This window comes from Schistocerca gregaria, chromosome 3 (assembly GCF_023897955.1).
Source record: "Schistocerca gregaria isolate iqSchGreg1 chromosome 3, iqSchGreg1.2, whole genome shotgun sequence".
NCBI classification, from domain to species: Eukaryota; Metazoa; Arthropoda; class Insecta; order Orthoptera; family Acrididae; genus Schistocerca; species Schistocerca gregaria.
Genome location: NC_064922.1, coordinates 194801974 through 194813156, shown reverse-complemented (window position 1 = coordinate 194813156; position 11183 = coordinate 194801974). Strand labels below are relative to the sequence as shown.

At 39.9% G+C, this 11183-nt stretch overlaps 1 protein-coding gene across 2 annotated transcripts in view; it reads right to left on the bottom strand.

Annotated features, from left to right (window-relative positions):
* Positions 1 to 5133: 5133 nt before the first annotated feature.
* The window catches only part of LOC126353887 (ATP-dependent RNA helicase SUV3 homolog, mitochondrial), a 79432-nt gene continuing 73382 nt past the window's right edge, over positions 5134 to 11183 (bottom strand). The window contains exon 13 of one of the 2 annotated variants that reach the window (XM_050003091.1): positions 5134 to 5321. In XM_050003091.1, coding sequence (XP_049859048.1) covers positions 5241 to 5321 — 81 coding nt within the window. In that variant the 3' untranslated portion in view covers positions 5134 to 5240. The remainder of the gene's footprint in view (positions 5322 to 11183) is intronic. The other variant, XM_050003090.1, reaches the window with a different exon arrangement.

Genomic DNA, 11183 nt, shown 5'->3' with positions numbered 1-11183 from the left:
TTAAACTGTGACGAAAGCAAGCACTCTAGCTCTGTCACATCAGTCAAGGCAGAAATAGCAGCAGTGAAGCAAAAACATAAACATAGCTCAGCTTAACCACATCAGCAGTTAACTCAAGTGAAGTCTGCCTTCTGATGACCTCTTCTGTGTTGCCTACCATGTTTCTTAAAATATAACGACACTGACTGAATCATTGGTCTTACTGCAATACATTTAAAGACCAAATACACATCATGGCAGTATGTATCTCTATGCCCGTTCATGCCACAACACAATGTGAACCACCACTGAACATAAATGTTATTGTCCCAGTGTGCAGAACCCAACTAACATTGCCAAATTAACTGTTTATAGTAGTGAACGTTCATAGAAACCCCATTAAAATGCAAGTTGACACTAGAGCATTGCATCTCTCATTAAACATCCACATGTAGCTACACATTGGTATCCCAACATTGATGGCAATTACACGTAGACCTGCCAGCTACAATAATCAGCAGATCCCCATACTAGGACAATTTACAGTGGAAACTGATTGGAACAAATGCATTCACAGCTTTTGGCTTTCAGACTCAGTAAACCCCCATAACAAGTGTCATCCCAGGAACAAGAAGAAATGAACAAAGTATTTCCTGACTTTTTTCACCTGGTCTAGGCAAAGCCATAGATTTCACTGCTCAAATCACCCTAAAGCTGACAGCGCAGCCATGTTTGTTTCAGGTAGGACCTGTGCCATTACCAATACCTGAACAAATAAAGCAGCAACTAGACAGATCAACAGAGCTGGGAGCAATGGAACCAATTACATCTAACCAATGAGCAATACCACTACTGGTAACAAAAAAACCATCTGGTAAACTACATGTCTCCAGCAATTTCAATGTGGTAGTAAATGCTGGAGAACTAGTAGCAAAACTGGCAGGGGAGGAGGGTCAGTAGTTTTCTAAAGTAGACCTTTCACACATACGTCTGCAACTTCCACTCAATGAAGCATCTCAACAGCTGCAAAGGCTGCTAGTGTCAAAATTGCTTTGAGACTAAAATACAGATTATTAATTTTGAGTGTAGCAAGTGCCCTTGAACTATTCCAGTGTTTTCTCAGAGCAGCTCATGTAAAACCTTCTGTGTTTTACTGACTACGTGGATGAAACAGAGGCTCTACCCGTAATATACCCAATAAAAAGATGTCTGCTTGTGTCTGTGTATGTACGGATGGATGTGTGTGTGTGTGTGTGTGTGTGTGTGTGTGTGTGTGTGTGTGTGTGTGTGTGTGTGTGTGTGTGTGTGCGCGCGCACGCGCACGTGCGTGCGAGTGTATACCTGTCCTTTTTTCCCCTTAAGGTAAGTCTTTCCGCTCCCAGGATTGGAATGACTCCTTACCCTCTCCCTTAAAACCCACATCCTTTCATCTTTCCCTCTCCTTCCCACTTTCCTGAAGAAGCAAACGTTGGTTGCAAAAGCTTGAATTTTGTGTGTATGTTTGTGTTTGTTTGTGTATCTATTGACCTGCCATCACTTTTGTTTGGTAAGTCACATCAACTTTGTTTTTAGATACAATAAAAAGATCTCATTTTTTTCTTGAAATTCTAGCTCTTCACTGACCACAAGTGGCTAATCTCCTTATTTAGCCCTCCTGCATGGTTCCCATATATAACCGCCCACAAATTACAATGTTGGGCCCCATTTCTAAGCGTCTACAATTACAAAATTCATTTTCAAACAAAAGTACAGCATGTCAACACAGACACACTTGTCTTGCTTTCTAATGGATACACATCTGAATTTTGACAAAGACGAAATTCTCTATTTTTATCTAGATGGTGATGCTCAATAAGCAATAGATGCCTTCCCCATTACAAGTTTCCCCATTGGCAATGCCATTGATTAGACACTATTTTACAACAGGTGTAGCATCATATCCTGTAGGGGGTGGCCCAAACTATCACTAAGACAGAAATAAAAGTCTGTTCATCACTACTTTATGCTGCAACACAGATTAATTCTGGTAGATGGTATGGAACTGTTAACAACAGAATACAACTTCCCCACAAGTGTTAATCCTATCATCTCTATGAAACGACATACTTTGGCTACTGCATCACGGACACTGGGAGGCATCAAGAACCACAATGCTCACCTGTCGCTACGTGTACTGGCCAGGCATGTACAGGAAAATCAAACAATTAATTTATGCATGTAACAAGAGTGTGGGACAAGAAGCCACACTGCAGCAATGTTTTTCACCTTGGGGAACACCCATGCAACCACAGGAACACACCAACATGGACTTTGCAGGCCCCTTTCTCAACACAAATTGGTTGATTGTTATTGATGCAATGGCTGAGAACACTGTATGAACACTCTTGTAAATCTTTCTGATCAGACTGCTCTGCACTCTAGTGACAATTAAAGGGCTGGAGTTCATTTATCTAACTTTTAAAAACTTTTGTGCCAAGAATTAAGTCTACCACATAAGAGCAGCACCATTTCAACTTCAATTAAATGGAGATGCAGAATGACTAAGACAAACATTCAAAACACAAATGTAAACATACATAGTGGACACTCCAGCAGAAGATGCACTAATGCTTTTTTTAGCACTTACAGAGCCACACCAATTACATAAAAGAGCCCTGGAGAGTTAATGTACAGCATCTGCTGCATGCCCTACTACACCTACTGATGACAGTTCACAGCCATCTAAAGAACCATACCAGAACCAAAACAACATGAAAGAGCTCCATTACCAGGGAATTGCAGGGCAAGGAGGAATTCCAAAACCGCTCACCACTGACGCGTATGCCCATAACAGGAAAATGTAGTGCCAAAGCCATTCAACATGGACTGTGGAGTAATTGAATAATTGTAGTGGGTTGGATGAGTCTTGTTCAACACTGTATCCAGCCTGTGGCTCAGTTTACATCCTGAGTGAAATGTGACATAAGTTTGGTGATGAATTGGGTAGTAGCCATACCATGGGTCCCATGGTTACTCTACAAGGTCACACTACTGCCAAGTACTGTGTGACTATTTGGCTGATCACATCCATCCCACTGTACAGTGTTTGTTCACCAATGGTGATGCAGTGTTCCAAGATGAGGGAAACCCATATCACACAGCTCGCATCATCCAGGCCTAGTTTTGTGAGCATAAGGATGAATTCTTTCATCTCCCCTGGCCACCAATGCCACCCAGATCTAAATACAGGGTTTTATAAATTAGTTACACAACCTGTAATTGAGGAAAAGATAAATAACATACAGAAATGTTTGATACAGCATCGAATGCAGTATATCTTCCAAGTTTTATTCCCACATTAACACTGTTAGTTCCTAATGCTCCCACTAGGTGGCATGTGTGAATGTGTTATCCCAATAGTCGTCATAGAGTCATATAACAGTTTAGAGTGTACACATGGCTTCATGAATTCAAACCTGCTAGACAGTTCAGGGACAATTCAGAACTAAATACCACATGCCACCATCTTAAAGACAAACTGTTATTAGCTGGTATAATAGTTTCGCCAAAGCTGGCTGTGTATCACATAGGACACCAGTTAGGGTTGACCAGCAGTACACTTTTTTTTGGCGAGTCATCTGTAACTGGCCCATCATACCTGGACGTGCTTGAACATTGTCTAACGCCTCAATTAAAACAGGATATGGAAACAGAATTTATTTTCGAGCAAGGCACTGCACTGCCACATTATCATTGTGAAGTTGTTGCTATCTTAACAGGAATGTGCCGACTTGGACTGGACATGGTGGAACAATACCCTGGCCACCATGATCACCTGATTTAATCCCAATGGACTTCTGTGTATGGGGTACATTAAAGACAGAGTCTTTATTCCTCCACTTCTAGGAAATGTCAACAAGTTGCCACAATTGGTAACACAAGCAGTTGCCACCATACATCAAGACTTTGCTTCAGAGGATTTGGCAGGAAATTAATTACAGATGTGACATTTGTTGTATTACAGAAGATAGCCACATTGAACATTTGTAAATAAAACTTGAAGATATACTGCATTCAGCTTCGTATCAAACATTTATAGAAATTATTTACCTTTTTCACAAGTAAAAGTTACTTTTGTACAACTAATTTATAAACCCCTGTATTATTGAGGTTTTGTAGCCTACTTTGGGGAGAAGGGTGCAAAATAGCTACTTGCCAACATGATCATTACCTGAACTTGCCACTATTTTGCAGGAAGGGTGGCACGAGATTCCCTTGAAAATTATACAGGATGTCTGTTTATCCAGTCCGGGATGACTGGAAGCTGTTTTGAATGCCAATTGGATTCCTCCACCTTATTACACACGGCAATGAGTTGTGTTTTTGGTGTTCCCATATATTTGTCTACCCCCCATTCCCTTGTACATTCAAGAGATGAAATTATTTGCACTGCCAACACTACCCTAGCTTTTGGAAGTATTGGTTCCTTCAAGGAGAATAGGTTGTGGACATTTAAAAAGGGAGGGCAGCTCACTCAAATCTTGGGATGAGAGCAACCCACCTCGTATGAGGACAAGGGGAGACAAATACTATTATTGTGTATTAAACATTTTAAAATTTTTGCCTGTAATGTGCCTATGCTAGAAAATATGAGTTGGAATAAAACTGTATTCACAATGCATACTACAATGTTACATTGCTGTGACACACCATATTGTTTTCTACCTAAGATTGACAATGACCAGAAACATTTTGTACTGGCACAATATTGTATGACTTCCACTGATTCCTACACTACAGAAATTTGCTAAGTTATATTGTACAAATAATACAACAACATAATCACAATAAACAAACTAGGTAATGTGATATGAAACTAGTACAGCACTACTGAGAGTACAGTAGAAATATGAAACTGAGTCCCAAACACATACTTTATTTGTTCCTTCTCCATTTATTTTGGTATCGTATTTAAGAATGAGCAGTGTTGGGACACCACTGAGTGAATAATATAAGTGGTTTCCTTTTACAAGAGATGCAGGTTAAATGATCGGTTAACATTCAAATTGCTTTATGCTCACGTAATTTCTAAGTCACTCATCTGAATGTGAAAATTTGCCATTTCTTTCTGATGGGAGTAAATACTGATGGGTATCACATCAAAACATATTTAAGTTCACAGTTTTATAGTATTATGTTTATTTACAAATCACAAAAATTCATTTCAATTTGTAATGAGCAATTAACACACACAAATATAAATATTGGTATCTTCAGAATCTTCATTTCTTTTTTTTCCTCCTGGATCTTTTGGTTGGTTGCTTGCCTGTGGGATCATCATCACTATCATCATTGTAGGTCTGCTGTGAAACAAAATATCGAATTGTGTGTGTTTAAAAATATAAGACGAAGAAACATATGACACATACTGACACAGTCAAGTACAGATTTGTTGTTTTAAAAATAATTTCACTTACAGTGTACAATTTCATAGTTTTGTACAGTAAGTAATGCCTGTGACAAAAATTAAATGTTTACCAATCTTGATGAAACATCACTATTTATTTGAGCACCAACTCCATGCTACAAATTTGAGATATATCTCCCAATAAACATCATAGATGTTTCTACAATTATTATGTTTACAGATGACATATATATCTTTGTGATAGATGTGAAACATAATATACATGATTCATCAAATAAAACAGTTTGTAACCTCAGTAAGTGGATTGTGGAAAAGAGTGGCTTAAATGACCAAAAATAAGTCAACACAGTCTCTGAATATAATTCTTATAAAAATAAAAATCAGTGATGTCCAACTAACGGCAGAGATATAGTCTTCTTTTAAGTATCACATTCAGAATCTTGTACATAAATTGTTCATTGTGGACTGGAACATAAGAAGAATATCAACTGAAATGTGAAGGTTTCATCATGTCCAGTTACGCCAGTCTATTATGTTCAATGCAAAATTCTATGCACAGATAGACTATTTGAAGATACAGCCTATCTTCAGACTCAAGACCACAATAACAACATGTTCAGTTATATATTTTGGGGAAGTCTGTGCCTTCAAAAAAGCTATTCTTGGCTCAGAAAAAGGGCAACCGAACACACTGCAGTGTGAGTGTCTAAGAATTTTAACTCTTCGCACACAAACTTCATCATGACAATATTGGATAGCTGAGTGCATAAAGACAACCACTTCTGGAACATGGGAGGGCACAACGGCCTCAAATCAAATTTGCCTTGTGTATTAATGAGGAGGCTGGAGCACTGGCCAACCTAGATGTGGTTTTTAAGCAGTTTTTCACATCACTGATAGTAAATAATGGGTTGTTTCCTAAGTCCTGTCACTGTGTAAACACACTGAAAAAACTTTCTCACTTGCAAAGTACTCTAGACACACACCAAAGGAGTACACTGATTCCTCCCTGCTGTGAGGGAGATGGGCAGGAGGGCTGAAAGTAACTTTAAAATGCCTTTGGGAGTGGTGACTCCATTGAAATAATAGCCTGTATACATGTCAAGTTGCTTCTCTGCAAAACTGAAAAGGTCCCACACCAATCCTAACCTGGCTCTCGCTGGATGCAGGGACACTGTACAGAAAGGCGCACATTATTCTACATGTTCCATTTTCAATTGGTCACAGATTTTCATATTTTAAGTGAAACATTTTGTTTTACGGGGTGTTCTGGACAGGACTTCTTCACAGCAGTTTATAAGCTATTAGTGTATAAGCTATTACTGTATTGTACTCATACACACAGTCTACAACAAATATTAATTTTTTGTGTTTTGTTTTTAAATCAGCAATATGATACCTACCTATGTAGTGACTAAAAACCACTACTGAGAGACTTTGCTTAGATAGTCTTGCAGAATCTGAGAAAAAAATAAACTTTTGGTTTCTTCAGTGACCACTGAGCATGACGCCGTGTTTTATGACTACCTGATGAACTTTTACAATCTTGTAGGAGTGATTACATAGCACACATCCCCTCCTGCCTTAATGTATTGTAACAACATTTTATAGTCAAAAGTTGTAATAATTTGGCCATTGTCTCCAGCTCCCTGTTCTCTCTCATTATTGTAGTTTTAATTGCCCCATAGGAGCGTATCTTCTGCAGTTCAAAACAACCACTGACTTAATGTATTATAGATTACATCATTAATGCTGTAAAGTGTGATGTGCCTTTGCATTTAACGAGACTTTTGCTCATTGGATTTTTAATGTTTCGGTTAATCATCTTCTGTTGATCTTTGAGGTTTCATTCCTCTAACCACTGCTTCCATCACTTTTGAAACATAAAACCGTGACAATGTGCCCTATGTTTCTACCTCCCTTTGTCCTGAACAATAGTCAATTCAGGATTGTTATGCAAAATTGAACAGAATTTTGTACTATTTTCATTATACAGGGTGTTACAAAAAGGTACGGCCAAAGTTTCAGGAAACATTCCTCACACACAAATAAAGAAATGATGTTATGTGGACATGTGTCCGGAAACACTTAATTTCCATGTTAGAGCTCATTTTAGTTTCGGCAGTATGTACTGTACTTCCTCGATTCACCGCCAGTTGGCCCAATTGAAGGAAGGTAATGTTGACTTCGGTGCTTGTGTTGACATGCGACTCATTGCTCTACAGTACTAGCATCAAGCACATCAGTACGCAGCATTAACAGGTTAGTGTTCATCACGACCGTGGTTTTGCCGTCAGTGCAATGTTTACAAATGCGGAGTTGGCAGATGCCCATTTGATGTATGGATTAGCACGGGGCAATAGCCGTGGCGAGGTACGTTTGTATCGAGACAGATTTCCAGAAGGAAGGTGTCCCAACAGGAAGACGTTCGAAGCAGTTGATCGGCGTCTTAGGGAGCATGGAACATTCCAGCCTATGACTTGCGACTGGGGAAGACCTAGAACGACGAGGACACCTGCAATGGATGGGGCAATTCTTCGTCCAGTTGACAATAACCCTAATGTCAGCATCAGAGAAGTTGCTGCTGTACAAGGTAACGTTAACCACATCGCTGTATGGAGAGTGTTTCGGGAGAACCAGTTGTTTCCGTACCATGTACAGCGTGTGTAGGGACTATCAGCAGCTGATTGGCCTCCACGGGTACACTTCTGCGAATGGTTCATCCAACAATGTGTCAATTCTCATTTCAGTGCAAATGTTCTCTTTACGGATGAGGCTTCATTCCAACGTGATCAAATTGTAAATTTTCACAATCAACATGTGTGGGCTGACCAGAATCCGCACGCAATTGTGCAATCACGTCATCAACACAGATTTTCTGTGAATGTTTAGGCAGGCATTGTTGGTGATGGCTTGATTGGGCCTCATGTTCTTCCACCTACACTCAATGGAGTACGTTATCATGATTTCATACGGGATACTCTACCTGTGCTGCTAGAACATGTGCCTTTACAAGTACGACACAACATGTGGTTCATGCACGATGGAGCTCGTGCACATTTCAGTCAAATTTTCCGTACACTTTTCAAGAACAGTTTCGGTGACCGATGGATTGGTGGAGGTGGACCAATTCCATGGCCTCCACGATCTCGTGACCTAAACCCTCTTGACTTTCATTTGTGGGGGCATATGAAAGCTCTTGTCTACGCAACCCCGATACCAAATGTAGAGACTCTTCGTGCTCGTATTGTGGATGGCTGTGATACAATGCGCCATTCTCCAGGGCTGCATCAGCGCATCAGGGATTCCATGCGACGGAGGGTGGATGCATGTATCCTCGTTAACGGCGAACATTTTGAACATTTCCTGTAACAAAGTGTTTGAAGTTACGCTGGTACGTTCTGTTGCTGTGTGTTTCCATTCCATGATTAATGTGATTTGAAGAGAAGTAATAAAATAAGCTCTAACATGGAAAGTAAGTGTTTCCGGACACATGTCCACATAACATATTTTCTTTCTTTGTGTGTGAGGAATGTTTCCTGAAAGTCTGGCCATACCTTTTGTAACACCCTGAATATGCTATCAGAATAAATCTTCTAACTCAAATTAAGATTCTAAATAATTTTATCTAGTTACAGACCTGATATAAGGGCCCAAACGAATATCCACCACTTGTGATACAAACCAGTAGAGGATTTTAATTATTGTGAAAGTATACATGGTAGTCAACAACGCTGCATTTACATAGTCTCTGTTATTCATTGTCAGTATTATCATTTCTGTTCAGTGGCCCCATGTCTTCAGCATTTTCAGAAGAAGGAAGACTAAAAGTAGTGCCAGAGACAGGTGAAATGAGGGCAAAATTCTTCCATGTCTTTCTTCTCTTCTGTAACAGCCCATGGTCATGTGTACAATTTTCCCTGGGCTGTGTTAGGGAGACTGTGTGCCCTTTAATAGATCAGAGCTTGAAGTTCAACTTCGGAAATCTCATGTCTGTTGAAAGAGTTTCCTTAAAAAGAGTATGACTGTATCATTCTCTTGGTACCAAATCCACTGCATCTTTAGCCATGACACTAATGTTTTTCAGTGTCAGTCTTCCTTTTTGTGACTGACTTCAACAAGTTTTCCACATACAAGAAGTCATTGTCCATCATTACACTGAAACGAAAGAGATTTTTTTTTTTTTTTTTTTTTTTCCGGGACTTGGTAATAATATTGCATCAATCACTACAACAAAATATCTGTTATGAGCTTGCTGCAGTTTTATGTTCGTCCAGAAACCAATGTCAGGGGAGACTTACCAGATGGGATGAGAAGGAAAGACAAGATTTGAAAACCTGAGAACTTAAAGGTGGAAGATATCATAACAAGTAAGGCACAGATTACCGACAAAATATCATGCACAATGTAATAAGAGTGGAATGCTAAGAGCACTGTATGTGGTAGAGATGGGAGCGGAGAAAAAATTTTACGGGTCAGAAAATAAAAGACACAGAAAACGAAACGGTAGTGAAGACAGGAATAGTAGCTGTGAAAAAATGCTGAGACTGAAGAAATTAAGGACAGGTGGGGGGATAGAAAACCAAGGACGTGTTGCAATGACTGTTCCCAAATGTGTAGTTCTGAGAAACTAGCACCCGGGGGAAGAATCCAGATGGCATGTGTGGTGAAGCAGGCACTGAGGTCACAACTATAGTGTTGTAGAGCATGCTTTGCAGCAGGCTATTGTGTATGGCCAGTACAGACCATCTGCTGAAGCACATCCATTGTAACTGATAACTTGGTTGTAGTCATGCCAATGTAAAAAGGCTGAGTAGTGTTCACATAACAGTGGGTACACAATAATGTTATGTTTCGCAGGTGGCTGTGCCTTTGATAGTATGTTTTCTCAGGATAGGAGGGTGCATAGGGCAAGTCCTATGGTGCGATAGTCACCAGGGTAGGAGCCATACAGTAGGAAAATGGGTGCAGAAGGAGGGTCTGACAACAGTATTGTAGATATTGATAGGCCAACGAAAAGCTGTTCTAGGTGTGGCAGACAAAATGCCTCATTTCAGGGCATGATTTTAGCAAGACACAGCCTTGTTGAAGTAGCTGATTAACACATTCAAGATGTGGATAATATTGAGTGACAAGCTGTTTTTTGAAGGAATCACCAGTGCCAGGTTGGATGTGTTGGCCTGGCATATTTGGTTTTGAGCTAGGCCGATGGGTAATTATGTCCAGTGATGGCTGACATGAGAATGGTGTTGTACTGCCCTAAAGAGTCTGCATTTGAGCACATATGTACGCCTTGATTGCCAATGGAGTCAGGACGGCTCCTTCCTGTGCCAACCACTTCATGGATCAGTTGGAGGGGGATTTCCTGGGATCCATAAGTCTTCAGCCCATGGCTTGGTTTAGATACATTGATGAAATTTTTGCCATATGAAATAATGATGGGGTTGACCTCTTAAAATTCATGGAATATGGAAATATGTTCTTACAATTAAATTTCACATGGTCCTATTCTGAATCAAATGTCACTTTCCTTGATGCTGACCTCATCCTCAATGAGGGTCAGCTACAGACTTCCATTCACATTAAACCTAGTAACAAACAACAGTGCTTACACTCTGACAGTTGCCATCCTTTCCGTGTCGAATATTCCTCCTTGGCTCTCAACGCAAACATATTTGTTCATATCTATACTTTTTTACAGTGATACACAACAATTCTCACCTCAGTGATCATTGGATGTAATTAACCTGCCAGCTAGCTCAAAAGCAGAAATCCCAGGACATCACGTCCAATCTTG